The 21,315-nt window shown below is 41.1% G+C and overlaps 1 protein-coding gene across 2 annotated transcripts in view; it reads left to right on the top strand.

The window, feature by feature from the left end:
• BMP1 (bone morphogenetic protein 1) overlaps positions 1-21,315 on the top strand; it is a 132,472-nt gene that overhangs the window by 82,817 nt on the left and 28,340 nt on the right. For both annotated transcript variants that reach the window (XR_011320860.1, XM_069766991.1), the window contains exons 3-10: positions 4,924-5,079; positions 6,094-6,211; positions 6,322-6,500; positions 6,735-6,840; positions 8,288-8,412; positions 16,617-16,732; positions 19,731-19,833; positions 19,946-20,062. Coding sequence is in view for 1 of the 2 variants with exons in the window: in XM_069766991.1 (XP_069623092.1) it covers positions 4,924-5,079; positions 6,094-6,211; positions 6,322-6,500; positions 6,735-6,840; positions 8,288-8,412; positions 16,617-16,732; positions 19,731-19,833; positions 19,946-20,062 (1,020 nt within the window). In the remaining variant the exon portion in view is untranslated. The remainder of the gene's footprint in view (positions 1-4,923; positions 5,080-6,093; positions 6,212-6,321; positions 6,501-6,734; positions 6,841-8,287; positions 8,413-16,616; positions 16,733-19,730; positions 19,834-19,945; positions 20,063-21,315) is intronic.

Here is a 21,315-nt window from a genome sequence, read left to right as displayed (position 1 = left end):
TCGCACAAAGACACGGTGGTTGGAACCAAAGATTTCAAATTTGGACTCATCAGACCAAAACACAGATTTCCACTGGTCTAATGTCCATTCCTTGTGTTCTTTAGCCCAAACAAGTCTCTTCTGCTTGTTGCCTGTCCTTAGCAGTGGTTTCCTAGCAGCTATTTTACCATGAAGGCCTGCTGCACAAAGTCTCCTCTTAAGTTGTTGTAGAGATGTGTCTGCTGCTAGAACTCTGTGTGGCATTGACCTGGTCTCTAATCTGAGCTGCTGTTAACCTGCGATTTCTGAGGCTGGTGACTCGGATAAACTTATCCTCAGAAGCAGAGGTGACTCTTGGTCTTCCTTTCCTGGGGCGGTCCTCATGTGAGCCAGTTTCTTTGTAGCGCTTGGTGGTTTTTGCCACTGCACTTGGGGGCACTTTCAAAGTTTTCCCAATTTTTCGGACTGACTTTCATTTCTTAAAGTAATGATGGCCACTTGTTTTTCTTTACTTAGCTGCTTTTTTTTTCTTGCCATAGAATTTGTATTAACAGTCTATTCAGTAGGACTATCAGCTGTGTATCCACCAGACTTCTGCACAACACAACTGATGGTCCCAACCCCATTTATAAGGCAGAAATCCCACTTATTAAACCTGACAAGGGCACACCTGTGAAGTGAAAACCATTCCCGGTGACTACCTCTTGAAGCTCATCAAGAGAATGCCAAGAGTGTGCAAAGCAGTCATCAAAGCAAAAGGTGGCTACTTTGAAGAACCTAGAATATAAGACATAATTTCAGTTGTTTCACACTTTTTTATGTATATAATTCCACATGTGTTAATTCTTATTTTTGATGACTTCAGTGTGAATGTACAATTTCCATAGTCATGAAAATACAGAAAAATCTTTAAATGAGAAGGTGTGTCCAAACTTTTGGTCTATACTGTATATGTGTGTACTTGTATATTCAGGATGGATGGATATAGAAGATGAAGATGCATAAAGAAAAAATATATATATATATATAACACACACACATATATGGCCCTACAGATCCGCAGCAGTTTTCCATGTGGTGTACAGTACCATGTAAGCCTATGTAAATTCAAGCATTCTGCGCACATGCTGCGGAAAGTAACACGCAGATTCACAGCTTTTTTTTTTTTTTCCGCACCATGTCAATTCTTTGTGTGGATCTGCAGTGTTTCTGCACCCATTGACTTGCATTTAGTCAGGCACATCCGCCTCAAAACCGCAGATGTAAAAGATCTGCAGTTTAGCTGCATATGAAACGCTGCAGATCAGGAGGAGGGAAGTGTGTGGGCGGTGACTGTGCGTGTGTGGGTCAGTGGTTCTGTGTGTGGGGTTGGCGGTGCTGTCTGAGGGTCTGCCAGGGCTGTGTGTGTGTGTGTGTGTACGCATCGTCCGATGGAACTACAAGTCCCATCCGGCTATGCCTGTCACAGAGACAGTGATTGACACATTAGCCAATGATGGGACAGTAGTAGTCCCATCATCCGGCTAATGTGTTGAATGTAAAAAAAACAAAAAACAAAACACATACAGTACATATATAGTTCATACTCACGATCTACACCTAATCCCTGAAGCCCTCACTCACCTGAAAAAAAAATTTAAATAATAAACCTGCAATATACTCCCTGTGTCCGACGTAGTCCAATTAATACGATTGTCCCACTCCGATCACCCGTGGAGAGCTGTCACAAAAGCAGATGCGACCGCTCTCCAGGGGCTCCGGGATACAATAACGGAAGATATCCTTCCGCACTGTATCCCTCCGCTGCTGTGAGTACAGTATAGTTCATACTCTCACTTGCGGCACAGCTGCGTGGGAAAATTCCCACGCAGCATTGCCATAAAGCGAGACAATGAACTAAAGTAACCTATTCAGTGGTGCACTGCAGGAGCCATTGTCTCCTGTCAGTGTGTCACTGGAGGACCTATAGAGCGGTGAGATCATCGTGGGACACTCGTTATTAATTGGACTACGTCAGACAGGGAGTATACGGTTGGTTTATTATTTATTTTTTGCAGGCGATCGAGGGCGTCGCAGGAATTAGGTGTGGTTGTAAGTATGGTGAGATCTATCGATGTCATTCCTTCTATCTATCCATCTATCTCATTCCTTCTATATATCCATCTTCCGTTTTTTGACTGCTATATATTGGCAAGTATGGATTGATTGATGGGAGGCTGTGCACCCATTTAATATTAGTGCTGTTTCATTTTTCCTAACTATCTATCCATCTATAGATAGATGGGAATGAGATCTATAGATAGATCTACACATAGATCTATAGATAACATCTATCAATCTATTCCATATCTGTCTGTCTATCTGTGTGTAATGGAGTGTGGGTTCGACAAATGTAAAAGAGGAGGTTGTACAAGAAATGACATCACAACTTTTTTTTTGTTCAATCATAGATCTTTATTTAGCTTTCAAAAACGCAATAAAAAAGCATCATAAACGCACCAAAAACGCGCAGATTTTTACCTCCGTTTTCTGCCAAGAGATGCAGATTCAGTGCGTAAAAATCCACAGGCAAATCCGCAACGTCTGCACACACATTAATATTTGGTGTAGAAACCTTTGTTTGCAATTAGAGGTCAGACGTTTCCTGTAGTGTTTTTTTTTTTTACCAAGTTTGCACACACTGCAGCAGGGATTTTGGCCCACTCCTCCATATAGATCTTCAGATCTTTCAGGGTTCGGGGCTATCACTGGGCAACATTCAGTTCAGGTTTATGTCTTCAGTTTGGTTAGGCCACTCCTAGACCTTGAAATGCTTTTCACGGAGTCACTCCTTAGTTTCCCTGGCTGTGTGTGTGTGTTTCGAGTCATTGTCATGTTGGATGACCCAGCCATGACCAGTCTTCAATTCTGTTACTGAGGTAAGGGGGTTCTTGGTAAAAATTTTGCAATACATGACCCCATCCCTCCTCCCTTCAAAATGATGCAGTTGTTCTGTCCCCTTTGGACAAAAGCACCCCATAGTATGATGTTTCCCCCCACCATGCTTCACGGTTGGGACAGTGGTTCTTGAGGTTGTACTCATCGTTCTTCCTCCAAGCACGGGGCATCGAGTTGATACCAAAAAGTTCTATTTTGGTCTCATCTGACCACATGACCTTCTCCCATGCCTCCTCTGGATCATCCAGATGGTCACTGGTGAACTTCAAATGGGCCTGGACATGTGCTGGTGTGAGCAGGAGACTTTGTGTCCTCTGCAGGATTTTGATTAAGTAGGGTGTAATTAATGGTAATGTTTGAGATTGTGGTCCCATCTCTCTTCAGGTCATTGACCAGATCCTCCCGTGTAGTTCTGGGATGGTTCCTGACATTTCTCAGAATCCTCCCCATGAGGGGAGATCTTACATGGAGCACCGGGCCAAGGAAGATTGACAGTCATCTTGTGTTTCTTCCATTTTTCAATAAGCTGTTGCCTTCTCACTAAGCTGCTTGCCTATTGTTCTGTTGCCCATCCCAGCCAACTCTTTGGTCCTGACCATGGTGGAAAGGTGGGAGTGTGATTGATTTTGTTTTTTGTTTTTTTTTGTGGACAGGTGCAATTAATACAGGTAATGAGTGCAGAGTAGGAGGTCTGTGAGAGACAGAATTCTTGCTGGTAGGTCGGTGATCAGACTTGTGAATCCTTACATCGTGCACACTACGCGCTGTGAGGATTCTCCAGTGCCGGGAGCAGGCGGGTGCATGACCGCAAGTATGTAATTTGTATACATGTGGTCACTTGTCAACTAGACTTGCACTGCCTCTCTCAATTCAAGTGTATTGAGTGAGATTGGACAAGTCTAGTCAGAATGTAGATGGATGTATGCAAATCATAAACTTGTGGCTACATGACCGCATGCTCCCGGCACCAGAGAAACCTCACAGCAGACCACCTCTCTAAGAACTATCTTCCTCGGAATGGAGAGCAAGGAGTCATGTAAGTGATGATTTGGCCCCCATAGTTTGTGTAGGGTTACATGAAGAGACAGAAGGTTATGTGCAAGCGACATTCACAGAAGATCTGTGGTTAGTGCTCCAAGATGTTTGGATCAAGTGTAACTAGAAGAACTTGATGCCGTTTTGAAGACAAAGTGCGGTCACGCCAAATATTGGTGTAATTGGATTTCTCTTTTGTTCATTCATTTTGCATTTTGTTAATTGGTAGAATAAAACTATTAACACTTCCGTTTCTGGAAGCATTCCTAAATTGTAAACGTTTAAGACAAGAGAAGAAGGAAATGCTGCAAAGTACTAAAAAATAGAAATATATTCTACTCACATTTATTATGGATGGAGATATGTATGTGTTATTGTAAAGAGAGATATTGTAGGAATTCTGTCCTGCTGGACAACGTGTCTTGTCACCTCAAGTCCGGTCTGTATAATCAAGGTCATGGCAGGATGACGGCGAAGCGCACAAACATTGTACTCCATTTGCTTCATCAGCATAAATAATCAGGGATGATGATATCCTGTCATGGTCAGTTGTCCCAGGTGTTTGGCAGCATTTGTTGGCATGTGGCCTTGCCGTCATGTAATGTTTGGGATTTACACCTTTTAAGGGGAAACATATTTCTGTACATTGGCGTTTAGTTATCGGATATGTAGTGTCTAAGACTGTGTTCACATCTGATTTTGAGTCTTCAGCAATATTCTTGGTGTTGCTCAGTCATTAAGTACCAAACTTGTCCTTTTTTTTTATTTGTGAAAAATATGGAATTCCCCTGGTTGCTTCCCGGGACGTAATAAGTTGCAGTTCCACAATAACTGTAAACCAGCAGATTGTTGACCACTTCGCTCTGCATTTTTTATTTTCGGTTTAAAGCTTTTACACCTCCCTGATTTCTTTTTCATGCATTATTTTGTAGCTCCCTTTTGTACCAATATTTGTTGTCCTTCTTTCTCCAGGGTCTTCTCCTGCAAGGAAAAGTTCATTGTCTAGGACAGGCAGACGTGCACGGACAGACAGACGGGTGTCTCGTGACAGGCGAGCCGCTACCTCTCGGCCAGAACGAGTATGGCCACATGGCATTATTCCTTTTGTCGTGAATGGGAACTTCACTGGTGAGTGTTGGGAGTCCTTTGGATGTAGACGAACAAGGTTATGGGATTATTGTAAAAATTATCTCTCACACCAGACATCTTCCACTACTTGGGGCTTGTTTTTTTCTTTTTACTGAAATACATGTATTTGAGGCTAAAATTAATTTTTGCAAATTGGTCCCATGTAAACGTTTGCACTTCTTCGGTTTTTACTGGCTTAGCTTCCCAACACATTAAACTCTGATGTGGTTGTAAATCGACTGCAAAGGGTTTAGACAAAGACGACTAAGAAGTGCGAACGTTCTGGGCTGACGAACAGTTTCTTAACTAACTCATTCTGCAGCCAGCACTAGACAGTGCAACATAGAGGCTGTAGAACACAAACTGTGCACATTTTTTTTACTGAAGCCCAGTTGCAAAAATATTTTGTAGCCCCAAATACATGCATTTAAGTAATAAAAAAAAAAATCGACCCCAATGGTGGACAATCCATTTAGTTCTAAAAAAAGGTCCCCCATCTGCACTCATACATTATTCATACTAGGTGTTCAACATCACTGCCTCGGTAGTCATAGAAGGGCATGACTCTTTTCAGTAGCTAGTTGCTGCTAGGCTTTCCAGCATAAACGTGTCCTGCAATGCAACCTTTGGTGACAGGAAGATTATATATATATATATATATATATATATATATATATATATATATATATATATATATATATATATATATATATATATATATATATATATATATATATAATATATATATATATATATATACCGCAAGCTGTGTGTAGGTTTCTTGGATCATTACATGGCTGGCGCCGAGTGGCTTCACCCTCCCTCTGGCGCCGAGTGGCTTCTCCCGAGTAGCTTCACCCTCTGGCGCCGAGTGCACTGTGACCACTTCTGCACGTAGAGATGATTCTTGATGCGGTTTTTAAAGGCTCACCGTGCCGTGATAAAACTCCCTGGTTCTGTTTTAATTTTTTAGGGTAATGATCACACTAACCTTTGAAATGTTGTCCATTGCAGGATCTCAGAAAGCAATATTCAGGCAAGCCATGCGACACTGGGAAAAACATGTTTGTGTCACCTTTGTTGAGCGGACTGAGGAGGACAGTTACATTGTTTTCACCTACAGACCCTGCGGGTAATTTCTTGATACCTTTTTCTAAAATGAATCTTGCTGTCCACTGTAGAAAGTCCTGTGCACTCTGTCTTTCTGTAATTGTAGGTATTATTTTTTATCTCTTTCTCCAGATGCTGCTCGTACGTGGGCCGACGTGGTGCAGGACCACAAGCCATATCTATCGGAAAAAACTGTGATAAATTTGGGATTGTTGTTCATGAACTGGGACATGTGATAGGATTCTGGCATGAGCACACAAGACCTGACCGAGATGACCATGTTTCAATCGTCCGTGAGAACATTCAACCGGGTACTAGAGAAGATTTAGCTGGTTCCATTTTTGTCTGCACTGTTGGGTGTATTCAGTATTACAGAAGGAAACCACAAGTGTTTTAAATTTGAAGTAAAGAAATAAATAAAGATAAAATTTAAATTATTGAGAAACCAGACTCCTCGTGGGTGGGACCTCTTACTTGCTTCTTTTCTATTGGTGGAGGGATAATAGACCTGCATATCTATCTAACTGACTGTTTTTTTTCCTCAGGACAGGAGTATAACTTCCTGAAAATGGAGCCAGAAGAAGTTAACTATTTAGATGAAACTTATGACTTTGACAGTATTATGCACTATGCTCGCAATACCTTTTCAAGGTGAGGGCTGTCAAGTCGTAAGAAGAAATTAATTTTGTAAAATTATTAAAGGAGGTTTATGCTCTTGTAACTATTTCATTTTTGTAATCGTCAAAGGATAAAAATAACGAAGCCAATGATCTTCCTTGTAAATCTCTACAAATCTGTGTTTACAGCTCTTTTTGTAGCCATGTGTCTCAATGGCTACAGACTGCTAAGAAACTGTGTAGTCCGGTACTGCTGTCCTGTTACCCCATTAAATTTGCACCCATGTCTTGCTTAAAAAAGTTGTGTTTAACAAGAACGTATAGAGTAGCACATGACTGCAGTATCGGCGGCCTTTCAGCACCCTCTTAACATGGCAGCTTATGGACAACTGTATACACCAGTGATAAACACATCAGCAGTAATGTCCCTCCGCTTGGACTGCTAGCTCTAAAGCTATGTGCACATGTTCAGGTTTTTTCGTGTTTTTTCGTGCTAAAAACGCTATAAAAACTCATTAAAAACTCATACATTATGCATTCTATCATTTAGAATGCATTCTGCTTGTTTTGTGCACATGGATGCGTTTTTTTCCCGCGAAAAAAATGCATCACGGTAAAAAAAAATGAGCATGTTCATTAATTTTGCGTTTTTTCTGCGTTTTTCCCACAATTCTATGCATTTGGGAAAAAACGCGTCAAAAACGTGGTAAAATCACGGTAAAAACGCATGCGGATTTCTGGCAGAAATGTCCGGTTTTTGTCAGGAAAATTTCTGCAAGAAATCCTGACGTGTGCACATATCCCAAGCCTTTGTTCACACCTTATTTGGGTAAATGCTTTTCGTGTATGCTGCTGGGACATGTACCAGATGTAGCCATGAGCCTTCATTAACTCAAAAGGAGGACTCTGTCCTGGTGGTATGCACTTGGTACCATAAAATTCATGTGGCAACTGGCCAGCGCAGATGGTCATAGTCCAGTCTTGTTCTAATAACAAGTACATCTTGACAGATGTAAGGCGGAGTTCCATTTTAGGATTTACTATAACGTCCAAAAATTATCCTTTGTATAACTCGGGTTTAAAAAAAAAAAAAAAGCAGAGGGTCTCTATTGACTATTATGGGGTCTGTCTGGTTTCGATTGTGACGCTTTTTGAATTTCCACAAGCTGGTGTGAACTCTGCTTAAGACATCTAGAAATATTAGAAAGCTGCCAAACTTTTTTTTTTGGCAGAACTGTCAGTCAGATGGTTGTATAAATCTGAACGAAATCAACGCAGTACACGGACTGGCCGGTGGGCTCTCCCAACCCAAGTCGAAGAAAATGTATTGGTCTTTTGGGAGATCCACCAGCCAGTCTGTGCTCTACGTTCAGATTTCATACGGCCGTCTGACTGGGCCCTTAACCTTCTTTGGTCAATGAGTGTTACTTGTGTGAGTAGATCCAGATGGTTTTCAATCTTCATTTCTGGGTTATTTACAGGGGAATTAACTTGGATACAATTGAACCAAGATATAAAGTCAATGGAGTGAAACCGTCGATAGGACAAAGAACGAGACTCAGTGCTGGAGATATTGCACAGGCCAGGAAGCTTTATCAGTGTCCAGGTACAGTATGTGTGTAATATAGATTATTGAGGCTGTGAAGAGTTGTGTCGAATTAATTATGTACCTTCCACCATCTTGAGTTAACCACTCATTCTCTTTGTGAAGTGTTTTTCAGAGTGCACTTGATTAAGGCTCCCCGCCGCGTTCGTAGGTGGTAGCGTGGGTTTTCTTTCTCACCCTTGTGTCTGTTCTTGGCATCTCCTCCAGGTTTGCCCGGCAGTCTCTCTCTCTCGCTCTTTTTCCTAATGCCCATCAGTCATGCCCCGTACAAGATGTTTTTATGTCGCTCTGTGGAAGTTTCCCTGACAACTGTAGGAACGATGTGTCTGCAGCAGCCGGTGTTTAGAAGTGCCAGGGCTGTGTTACTCTGTATAGTACGTGTAACCCCATCTTGTCCAGGAGGAATAGACGATTTTGACAAAGTTAAAGTAACTGTTCCACCAGCAAGAGTGGTCAAAACAGTTCTACAGATTTTTCGCTCTTAGCTAAGGGGTTACGAATACTCGAATGGACCTTTTTTTTTAAAGCATATATCATTTTACTTTTTAGATTTGAATTTATTTTGTTTCCCAGTTGAAAGACTACCATTTAAAATTTGCTTTTTAACGACCTGTCTATCTTCTCTCCCACTTGGCAGCCTGGCAAACAGTACCTCGTAAAAAGAAACTTGTAGATCTCGCGTATGGTACGCCAATGAACCTTGTTCGGTCTAATGAACATCTCCAAACCATGTCCACCACCCTAAGTTATCCTTCCTTAGCTTTTAACGTAGATGAGGTCCTCTACATCATCCATGGAAATAAAACTCTTGCCCAACATCGTTGAAGACCAGGCCATGCACAATCGATTTTCTAAATCTAGAAGGTGCACTAGGCCTCTGATCAACGGCCCTTGTTTAAGTTTTCTTGGATAACGTAGAAGATGTCATCCAAAGGCAGAACGCTGATGTTAAAAGGCTCCTGGTGGGCGTTGAACATGGTCCAGACCTTTCTGCTTTTGTTAAAGTAAATCTTTACATCCAAAACTCGCAGTAAAAAATGTGTTTTTACAACAGTTTTAAAAAATCAAGACAAAAAAATTGCAGCTAGATTGCATTGTGGGAACACAATATAAATGTTTGGTAACCAGGTATAAATTAAATAAATGGTAAAAAAGAGGGAGGGATCCAGCTGTCGTTTCTATTAGAGTAGGTGCACATGGCCGTATTCTCTGTTTGCGAGAGAAACTTTCTGATTTTCTGGTCAAGGCTTGGTCAGAATCACGGAAGTGGAGAGAAAATGAGTTTCCTTCTCCATTACATCAATCCATAAAAAGCGGGTTACACTCGGGTACATGTCACCCGAGTGTGGTCCGTCCAATGTTTTCTACAGAGCCATAGCCTAGCATTGCTGATCTTGATCTGGCACTAAAATTTAAAATCTGACAGGCTATGAAGTGGTCCTAGGAAAAAAACGGACATATGCACAGCTTTATAGAATAACATTGGTATGAGTGCTATCCGAAAACCACAAATGGCGTTCGTCCAATATAATCAGCTGTGTGCACGAGCCCTTACAGTTGTGGCCAAAAGTATTGACACCCCTGCAATTCTGTCAGATAATGCTCAGTTTCTTCCTGAAAATGATTGCAAACACAAATTATTTGGTATTATCTTCATTTAATTTGTCTTAAATGAAAAAACACAAAAAGAATTGTCCTAAAGCCAAATTGGATATAATTCCAAACCAAACATAAAAAAGGGGGTGGACAAAAGTATTGCCACTGTTATAAAAATCATGTGATGCTTCCCTAATTTGTGTAATTAACAGCACCTGTAACTTACCTGTGGCACCTAACAGGTGTTGGCAATAACTAAATCACTCTTGCAGCCAGTTGACATGGATTAAAGTTGACTCAACCTCTGTCCTGTGTCCTTGTGTGTACCACATTGAGCATGGAGAAAAGAAAGAAGACCAAAGAACTGTCTGAGGACTTGAGAAACCAAATTGTGAGGAAGCATGAGCAATCTCAAGGCTACAAGTCCATCTCCAAAGACCTGAATGTTCCTGTGTCTACCGTGCGCAGTGTCATCAAGAAGTTTAAAGCCCATGGCACTGTGGCTAACCTCCCTAGATGTGGACGAAAAAGAAAAATTGACAAGAGATTTCAACGCAAGATTGTGCGGATGTTGGATAAAGAACCTTGACTAACATCCAAACAAGTTCAAGCTGCCCTGCAGTCCGAGGGTACAACAGTGTCAACCCGTACTATCCGTCGGTGTCTGAATGAAAAGGGACTGTATGGTAGGAGACCCAGGAAGACCCCACTTCTTCCCCCGAGACATTAAACAGCCAGGCTGGAGTTTGCCAAAACTTACCTGAAAAAGCCTAAAACGTTTTGGAAGAATGTTCTCTGGTCAGATGAGACAAAAGTAGAGCTTTTTGGGCAAAGGCATCAACATAGAATTTACAGGAGAAAAAAAGAGGCATTCAAAGAAAAGAACACGGTCCCTACAGTCAAAAATGGCGGAGGTTCCCTGATGTTTTGGGGTTGCTTTGCTGCCTCTGGCACTGGACTGCTTGACCGTGTGCATGGCATTATGAAGTCTGAAGACTACCAACACATTTTGCAGCATAATGTAGGGCCCAGTGTGAGAAAGCTGGGTCTCCCTCAGAGGTCATGGGTCTTCCAGCAGGACAATGACCCAAAACACACTTCAAAACGCACTAGAAAATGGTTTGAGAGAAAGCACTGGAGACTTCTAAGGTGGCCAGCAATGAGTCCAGACCTGAATCCCATAGAACGCCTCAGGAGAGATCTAAAAATGGCAGTTTGGAGAAGGCACCCTTCACATATCAGGGACCTGGAGTAGTTTGCCAAAGGAGAATGGTCTAAAATTCCAGCAGAGCATTGTAAGAAACTCATTGATGGTTACCGGAAGCGGTTGGTTGCAGTTATTTTGGCTAAAGGTTGTGCAACCAAGTATTAGGCTGAGGGTGCCAATACTTTTGGCCGGGCCATTTTTGTAGTTTTGTGTGAAATGATCAATGTTTTGCTTTTTGCTTCATTCTCTTTTGTGTTTTTTCATTTAAGACAAATTAAATGAAGATAATAATACCAAAGAATTTGTGATTGCAATCATTTTCAGGAAAAAACTGAGTATTATCTGACAGAATTGCAGGGGTGTCAATACTTTTGGCCACAACTGTATAGTGGTTTAGTAAAGCAGAAGGAGAGAAGCTCAATATCTCATCAGATCCATCAACACCATTCAACGTTAATGTGTAAATGGCCAATCTTTACACTGGACGACACCTGGCGCCATGATAGATCCCCTGCAGTGAAGGTGGCATACTTTTTGTAAAAAAAAAAACTCCGCAAAGAAGCATAGTGCAGAACGCTGGCTCTAGTAGTGCCATATCTGCCCCCATAAAGGTGCGCATTGCTCACCTAATTATGTTGGTACATGCAGCCAGTTGGCGACCATGGATGACCAGTATTGGCCCTTGTACGCATTCATTTCTCCCTGCACTTGCAGCCTCTAAAGAAGCCAAAAGAAATCCTATGTTTGGTCTTGTTGGACGTGGAGTCTGCTGAGCTCCGGCCAGTTGGCAGGATCTCACAACATGTGTTCAGCATTATCCTGAACTTGCAATTACCACATGTGTACAGTGTTCAGAAATGTCTGAGCTGCTGCAAAGAACAGGTATACTGTCATAAAAAATATATATTTTATACCAAGGTTTTGTTTTAAATACCATTTTTTTTTTTATTATTCAGAAACAATATTTTTATATTAAAAATTACAAATATAATCTTGATATTTTCTAATTGACCAGTGCAGCTAGACCCTAATTCATCAAAGAGATTATGGCCGAATTCTGAGGTGCATCTCTTTAAAAAAAAAAAAAAAAAAAATAAAAAAGTTTTTGCTATTTTTGCCACCTTAACGTTATTTTTGCCGAGCTTGGGCCAGGACAGGGACGTCACACCACAGCTCATCTGCTTCATGATGAGCTGTAGCATTCCTTATGTCAATTCTTATTCCAGTCACTAACTGGAGGAAGATATGTGGCCAGGTGCACGCCATTTTTACAGACGCACCTGATTCATTAAGTGTATGGAGCATGGTCACTTCCACTAGACGGGCTGTGGCCGGGAGTATGCGTGACTAATAAATCATAAATCGGCGGCTCCTCACAGCATACTATGCATGTGCCGGGGGGATTCAGAAGTCTGCAGTCACACAGTGACTACAGACTTTTCACTTTACATCGGACAACCCCACTATTGTCCCCAATTTTTTTTTAAACTTTTTTTTTTAAGGCAAGAAGTCATTTTCTGATAGCACATTCCCTTTAAATAGGGTCAAAGATTATTAGATCATCACCAGTGATCAGCTACAAATTCCGACAGGACCTAGTGGTTTTCCTGCAGTGCCCCCAGTGGGGGAAATGCGGCACTACACATTTCCCATTGATATGAGTGGGATTTCTGTGTAATGCATGTTATTCCTGGTCACTCTTATTAATGGTAACTGCCTAATCCAAATTTTCCATCTTTACTCTAGAAATCCAAGCACTTTCCATCTTTCCCCACGAGATCTACTGTTTGCGGCTCTCAACCTCTCATTGTGTATTTTTGTTTGTTCTGCTTAAATTTGGACATTGTCTGCCAGCTTTTAGCCTCCAGATTTCAGTGAAGGGCCTTGGCATGTTGTTGTGTTTTCTCAATCTGCGTGTCATAGATTCTTCTCTCTAGGATTTCCGCTTTCTCTGTCTGATTGCTTTAATGGAGCTTGATGGTTGTTTTGCAGCTGTCGTTAAGTGCTGCCGACTTGGCCATGCTGGCACCAGTATGGTTCAACGTGTTTTATTTTTTGTTGCTACGTGCTCCTTTTTGTTTTTTTGCCATTAGCAAAAATTTACATATGAAGGCCTGAATATAGATTTAGGCTCCTGGGCCAAAAAGTATATGAGGAAGGGGCAGGGGTGGGGGGGGGAGGGAGTCTGTTTTGTTTAGTGAAGAGAGTAATCCAATAAATTAATTTGTACTCCCATAAAACTTCCTAAATAATTTTTCACCTTTCATTCTTATATATGAAGTGCCCAAGTACGGTAAGGGTACTTTCACACATCCGTCTTTCGCAGTTAGACATAATTTGGTGGCGTGACGGATTTTTTTTCTGCTGGACCCGTTAATACAAGTCTATGGGGAAAAAAATTTTTAAATTTTTTTTGCAGGATTGCGCCTGACGGCGAAAGACTGATGTGTGAAAGTAGTCTAACCGTGCTCAAATAATGCCATAACCCTAAACTGGACATAAATGTGTGAGAACCTCCCAGGGAAAAAGCTTAAAGTCTTCATTAAATAGAAATGGTGAGATTGAGGCCCCTAAAAGGTAAAAGCAGACACATTTCAACTATAGTGGTCTCATCCAGACCTTGGAAACCTCTAAGGCGGCCCAAAGGTCCCCTTTGGCCAATGTAAAAAGACCAGTGCTATTAAATTGCCATGATATTTGGAAGTCCGATTGGGGTATGTTGACACTGAGCTTTGTGCTGAGTTTTTGAAGGAGAAATTATCCAAAATTCTCCTCAGAAACTGTGGATTTACAATAGTAATGAATTGAAGTTGATTTTATTTTAAAACCTGTGTTTGAGGAGAATTTTGGAGAGTTTCTCTTCAAAAAGCTCCTGGAAGAAAAATCACTGTGAACACACCGTAGAGATATTGGTTTGGGTTCCATGAGCTTCAAGTGAAACCTACCATTGAGCGAAGAGACCATGAGAATTAGCTTTTTTTTGCCCATTAATGGGGTTGTTTTTAAAGGCGACTATATTAAGGCATTAACGCCTATCCCCTGGTAGGAACCAACTCTTCTAGTGAGACGCTGTACACAAGTGGTTTCAGCTTTGGCCTTCACGAATTGTGCTTGTATGGCCATGTACTAATATCTGTCCCCTTCTGGGTATGACGGTGAAAGTAAAAACAAATAATAAGCTAAAGGAAAGCATTATAGTTGGTTGTCACTTGAAGGTGTACACATTGAGATCTTGTTTTTATCAGTCACTCTTTCAGTTTTTCTGAAATGATGTAGAAACGTGTGACATCTGGAAGTCGCACAACTGAGATGTCGTGAAGAAAGGAGAATGACCACAGTAGGCTGGAGGGATGAGAGCTGGAGGAAATGCTCTTGGGAGACAGCGAGGGTGGTAGGGAACATGTAATTAGATGGTTGGTAACCTTTGCGCCCTTTCATATCCAAGCAGTATGTCTGATCTATATTTAACTTGTCTTCATTCATTTTTATTTTTTTTCTCAGAAATATCTCAAGTGTTGGTCATGTTTGAACCATTCATGGCAACCAATCGAAGCCTTGTTTCACTTGTCTATTTTGTCCCTGCCCTCCTTTTAGTGGCAGGGATTAATCAGAGACTTGTTGCTATGGAGTAAATGCCTGAAGATGGCAAGCAGTGGAGCCTTAGCAACAAGTCTGCCTCAGATGACTCCGAGTGGTTGTAGTGAGAAGACTTCAGTCCCCAGCCTAACTGGTTTAGTACGAATTGTCATATGAGAGGGGTACCTTAAAGGAACAGGCATAGTCTTCGCGAGGGCAGGGAGCTTGTAATACGGGCCCCGGCCATTAGGTGAACCCTCGCAGAACCCTTTTGAGTCTGTATGTCAGATGATTCACACGAACAACGTGCGGCTATGAAGGTCTCCTTTTGGAGAAAAGAGCATTGGAAATTGTTGTTGTGCTACAAAAGGCCTTCATGGAAGCTGCCATGAGTAAAATACAAGTTCATGAATAGTTCTCCAGCTTTAAACGAGGTGAAATTCCAATTGATAGTAAATCTTTTTCCGGACGTACTTCAACCTACCTAATTGATGAACATTACGCAAATTGGTCAAGCAGTTTTGGTGGATCGTCATCAGACCTCAAAGAGTTAATTAAGATTTAATGGGCTTCCTCTGTGTGAATTTTAACAAAGGAATTGGGCATGAAACAAGTTGCACCTAAATTTATTCTTCGCAACCACTGTTTCTGATGCCTTTTTTTTTTCCCCCAAAAGGAAACAGAACTTCATTGTTGTACGTTGTTCATGTGAATCAGCCATACATAGGTAATTGAACAATCCATTGGGAAAAAAAGATTCTGGAGCCAAATGCAACCTTCCCTAATAACATCAGCTGGCAGACTGAATCCGAAGGGTTCTATGAAGATTAACAAAGCCACAGAAGCCCGTAATTCAACAATCCTCCAGAAGACCTTCCCTGTTTCTTTTTGCTCATATAACCCAGAGGAGAGCATTAATAATACCTAGTGTTATCCTATTGTTGATCTATTCCTAACTAAACCCAGGTAGCACCGATCTCCTAGGGCATCTCCATCCTGTGGATAGGCAATAACTTTGGACAACCCTTTTGACTCATTCACCATTTTAGACCACCACAAATGTGTACTATTTTTACATCTACTTTCTACTTATGTTGAAACTATATAGTTGGGCTGCCTCAAAACAGTGCTATTTGGGCACCGTATGGTATTCTTCTAGGGCACTTAATTAAATTACTCAAAGCTCATGTCATTAATCTGTTATTGACCTTCTCACAGTGATTGCTCCACTCTTGGGCACCTACGGTGCTGTGGAGGTCTACTACCTTTCTGAAGCTTGTCCAGTCACTTCGTAGACTTGTTTTCTCTCACTGACTAGCTGTGATGGGAGGCTATGCTACCACAGTGCCCCTTTGCAATATCATCCACAATAGGTTTTGGGTTGCTTTTTTTTTTTTTTTCAGTCCTTGATCCATCAAAATCCTTGTGGTCACCTTCATGACCTTCCCATTATTGCAAAGTCTCCAGATGCTTTTTTCCCACCATCCTGCATCTTATCCATCCCCCTACATTCTTAAAACCTGAACCCTAACCCGTATTCATCTTGGTAAACATTGCTTCTTTTGTAAGAGGCGTTGAATGGATGTTTTTAGCAGAATTACTCCATCCTTACAATATTAAGAAACGTCTCCTCTAGTAAAAGAATTGTGTGCTTCAGGGATTTCTCTCCTAAAACCTACATGGGGTTACTGAGCGTCCTAGGGATTTAGCCCTTTTTTTTATGTAGATTTAGGAGGGACTGACCTGATCACTTTCTATGTGTACCATTATGGAATACGTTGGTGCTCTGGAAATATTGATTGTCTAGTTTGATTTGTCATTACAGCCTGTTGGGAGACTCTGCAGGACAGTCAAGGAAACTTTTCATCTCCTGGGTATCCGAATGGCTACTCGGCATTTGAGCATTGTGTGTGGAGGTTGTCTGTTACCCCAGGAGAGAAGGTAGAGAGTATACGACCATTTAACTATATGCTTTTTTTTTTTCATATATACCGTATATATTTTCTACTGACGAGATTTGATTTTGTGTCCTCCAGCTTCTGGGGAATATTGTACACACGTGGTCAGAATTGACCATGTGTTGACGATATCCCCCAGAAGCATGGTTGAAAAGCAATGTCTGACTTTCATTTGTTCATTTTTATAGATATTTTATTTATTACTTTTGTGAGATTAAAGTTATTTCTGTGACCATTGTGGGTTTTTCTGTCATTAAACGAGGGGTACCAACAATTTTGACCATGTGTGTGTGTTTTCTTATATGATTTGAATGTATAATTGGAATAATACATGAATCCCTATGGAAATGTCTAATGCCCATGGGTGACATGTAAGTAGAGGAACGTTGACATTATTCCATGCAATTATTGTAGTTGTACCTAATAACCACCCACTGCTGACTTTTTTTTTTTTTTTTCCAATAACTATATCGCCCCAAGTCCATGTTCTGCCACATTTGGACCTAGGTCTCACAGTTCAGGACTCTGGCACAGAATTCACAATGGGGTTCCATAGTTTAACGGGAATACATCATCATAAAATGAGCTTTACTTAAAATCAAACGTAATAATCTTTTTCTTAAACCAAGTTAATGTATTTTTCCAACCATCTAAATTTTGTTTATAATTTTCGATACCTGTATCTATATAAAACAATCAAATCATCCAGTTTTCACAATGGCCACTAGGCTTAATATTAGACTCTCTCTTCGACTTCGACTCATTGTCTTCTTCAGGAGAGTTTTCTAGGCATCCTCTGATCTGGGCACAGGTTATCGGGAATTGAAGGGGGAGGAGGTGAGCTGTGACATCACCTTTTGTGAATGGTGGATCCTGTAGTTTCTCCAAATTCTGCACAAAATGCAACTTTTACCGATTTACCGCAGTCACAGAATTACTCACCTCTTTATGACCAGTGCCTTTAGCATTTTGTAAAGCCCTTCTGGCTGTTATCACCTGCTACAAATGTGAGGTATATCTTGACAGTAGCTTTTGTGAGGGTTCCTGAGGAGTTTTAGCCTGTTCCCCTTGGACAATGGCCTCCAGTTCACTAATATTCTTTGGTTGTTAAGAAAGTGGTCCAAAAAGTTAATCATTGCCTTCTACAAACAAAGAACAGGATACAAGAATACTCAATGTTCCTAGAGATACAGCTGGAAGCAGACTTTTCAAGTTCAAAGTTACAGGTTGCAGTAGCCAGATGTGGCAGAAAGTGGAGTAATCTGCTTCTAATATGCTCAAAAACCTATAAATAAGCCACATATGTTTGGGGATTCTGTTATGTAGACTAGTGAAACAAAGCTGGAAGTTTTCAGGAATATGGATCAGTGGTATGTCTGGAGGTAAAAGACTGAAGCAATATGCTGAAAAGAACATCCTGCCTATAGTGAAGCATGTTGGTGGCTTGGTGATGCCTACAGTGAAGCATAGTGGGGGCTCAATGATCCCTAAAGTGAAGCATCGTAGTGGTTTGGTGATGCGATGCTATGGGGCTGCATTCTTCCTCTGGCACTGTAACCCTGCAGCATTTGGAGAAGGTAAAATGGATTCAATCACGTACTGGGAGATCCTAGGAGGAAATGTCATATCTTCTGTGATGAAGCTGAAGCTTGGGTGCCATTGAACCTTCAAACAGGAAAACCAAGTCATCCAAGGTTTGTTCTCAGAAGAAGTCCTAGATGACTCTAATATAGCCATCAGTTGTCTGACCTGAAAATGTTTGGTGGGAATTCAAGAAGGCAGTTGCACAATGCAAACACAAAAGTATTAGTGACCTGGAGGCTATTGCTAATGACTATCAGACTTAAGATTCCTCAGGAACACTGCCAGAAACTGTTGTCTTTTTATGAATCATGTTTGCAGCAGATCATAACAACCAACTAATGCTTTAATAATTTGAAAAAATTTGACTTCAACTATAGAGGTGCTAGCTGTCAATGTGACCCTGTCTGTAATGATACAGAAACAGATGAAAAGTCATCTGTACAGAGAAGGAAAGGTGAACTTGGTATTAGGCCCAGTGGCCAGCGTAAAAATTGCGAAAAAAGTTTTAGTATTTTATATATCGATAGTGATATAAATAAAAATCCATAGAACGTAAAAAACAAAGCTGATTTAAACAATAGATAATTTTCTTTTGACACATTCTCTTTAAAGTGATGCCTCTGGCTCTGTAACAACCCAAGAGTTACTGAATGGTATGCGCCCTATTGAGGGTGTCGTATTACTTGAAATACACAAGCATTCTCATTATGCCGACCTCAGCATTTTTCAGACCTAGAGAGATTTTTTTGGGAACATAAAAATTGACGTAAATGAACACTATCATACAAACTCATCCTCTACCTTTTACGCCTTGTTCCCCTACTGCCACATCATGCTATATGAAGGTTATGGTAGTCAAAGTGTAAAAGGTTAGTACCAGTACTTGGCCAAAAAAGATTCTCCCCCATACACGGTGACTCAGCAAGGTATATAAAAAGATCAAAATTCAATATGAAAAAGAGAATCAATATGCATCTGTACAAAAAAAAAAGCAGATTTTATTCCTAGCAAGATAAATTAGTGTGGAAGCATGTGAAACAGTACAGGGCACGGACAACAGCCGTTTCGCACCAAGTTGGTGCTTCTTCCTGGTCCCAGAACCAGGAAGAAGCATCGGCTCAGTGCGAAACGGCTGTTGTTGTGCTCTGTAGTATTTTACTTGCTCGGAATAGTCTGCTGAAGTTTTTTTACACTGGTAAGTGCCACATATTCATTGTATTTCTCCATAAAAAGGTAATGTTACTCATTTAGCGACTTGTAGTGAAAGGTTTAGGTGTTTTATACGGCAAAATTTATAATTTTGCTGTTTTAGCCTTATTTACACCCTCCTTTTACAGTAATGTGCACCCTATACCGTAATCTCTTATGGATTCTAACTCGCTATCTTTTCCCCTAAGATCAGGCTGAATTTTACCTCTTTGGACGTGTACCGGAGTCGACTGTGTTGGTACGACTACATTGAAGTCCGAGATGGACACTGGAAGAAAGCTCCTCTCATCGGTATTGTCCCATGGTTCATAATATTCCTGATTGCAGATAAATCCTGATTATTTATCATATATGGACGCTAACTGTTTCTGTACGTCTTTTTTTTTTTTTTTTTCTTCCTTAGGCCGTTATTGTGGTGACAAAATCCCAGACTCCATATTATCTAGTGACAGTAGACTGTGGATTGAGTTTAGAAGCAGCAGCAACTACGTGGGCAAAGGATTTCATGCCGTTTATGAAGGTATCATGATTGGAAGCTGATCATATCGTACATCCATCTGTCTGGACATGCATGACGTCCCATGTCTCGTTGCCTAGGAGACAGACCACCACTGCTGTCTAGCTTGTAAGCGCTGCACTCAAGCTGGCAGTATTAGGAGCTAATAGCGTGTTCCCGTAATCACCGTGCCATGCCAAGCCATGTTTGCATGCTAAAAGTGCTTGTAAGCGCTGTGAATGTTTTGCAGTCACTGTTTAAACTGTAGTTGTGGTCAGTTTCCTAGGCAACAAGCAGTAAACAAAAGAATGGTGTTAACATTTTCAGTCATTCTTGAGATATTAACAAACCGTAAATGGCAATAGTGTTCCTTTTACAAGCACGATCCAACAATACCCATCTATAAAGATGAGAATGACCCTTTTTAAGACTTCTCACAGCTGGATGTTTGCTACTATTTCATCGTTGTGTGAGACAAACCGCTTGAACTGAAGTACGGTAACTGAAGGCTGTGTTCACATTGAGTTTTACTCTCACGTCAGAGTCTCCGTCCGTGCTTACGGTTGAGGCCCCAAGAAATGGGTTTCGGAGGCCCTGGAAAATGAGATGGTGAGGTTTGCGCTGATGCAGCTATTGACTTTAATGATGTAGACGTAGTCACATTGCGATCTGTCGGACATCGTCTTCAGCCATATCTGCTGCATTTCCATTCTTTTTGCTGCATTTTTTTTCTCCCCTAGAAAAACATTTTTTCAGCATTTTTTGCTGAGCGTTTTGTGAACAAAACGAACATGTACTGTAGACAAAGTACACGTGTAATCCGCACCCAAAAAAGCTGCGAAAGCGCAGCAAAATCGGTGTTTCAAATGCATTTTTTGGCTCCAGTAAAATATGCTGCATGTGAACATACGGTAGCTTTAAAGTCCATGGGCCCCCTCAGTGCAGACATCCAACCCTCGTTTTCCGGGACTTCAGACCTAATCCCAGTAAAACCACAGACAGTAGGATACAACGCAGTGTGAACATGGCCTTAACGCTCACAAATCAGAGGTATATTACCAGTGAGCGTAACCTCCATAGCACCCAAGGCAGAAGATATTCTGGAGAGACTTCCTAGTTGTCCCCACATCATGGACAGTGGTCTCCTCACCGAAATCGTGCCTTCTGGCCGTGCAAATGACCCACCTAGCAGTGATCTTTCTTTTCTCCATGATGTCTCGTTTACATTTTTACTTTTTTTTTATTATTATTTTTTTTATCTCCCTTGTGTACTTTGT

The sequence above is a fragment of the Ranitomeya imitator genome, chromosome 4 (genome assembly GCF_032444005.1).
Source record: "Ranitomeya imitator isolate aRanImi1 chromosome 4, aRanImi1.pri, whole genome shotgun sequence".
In the NCBI taxonomy this organism is placed as follows: Eukaryota; Metazoa; Chordata; class Amphibia; order Anura; family Dendrobatidae; genus Ranitomeya; species Ranitomeya imitator.
The sequence above is the reverse complement of the archived record's forward strand: the minus strand, read 5'-3'. Positions and strand labels throughout refer to the sequence as shown.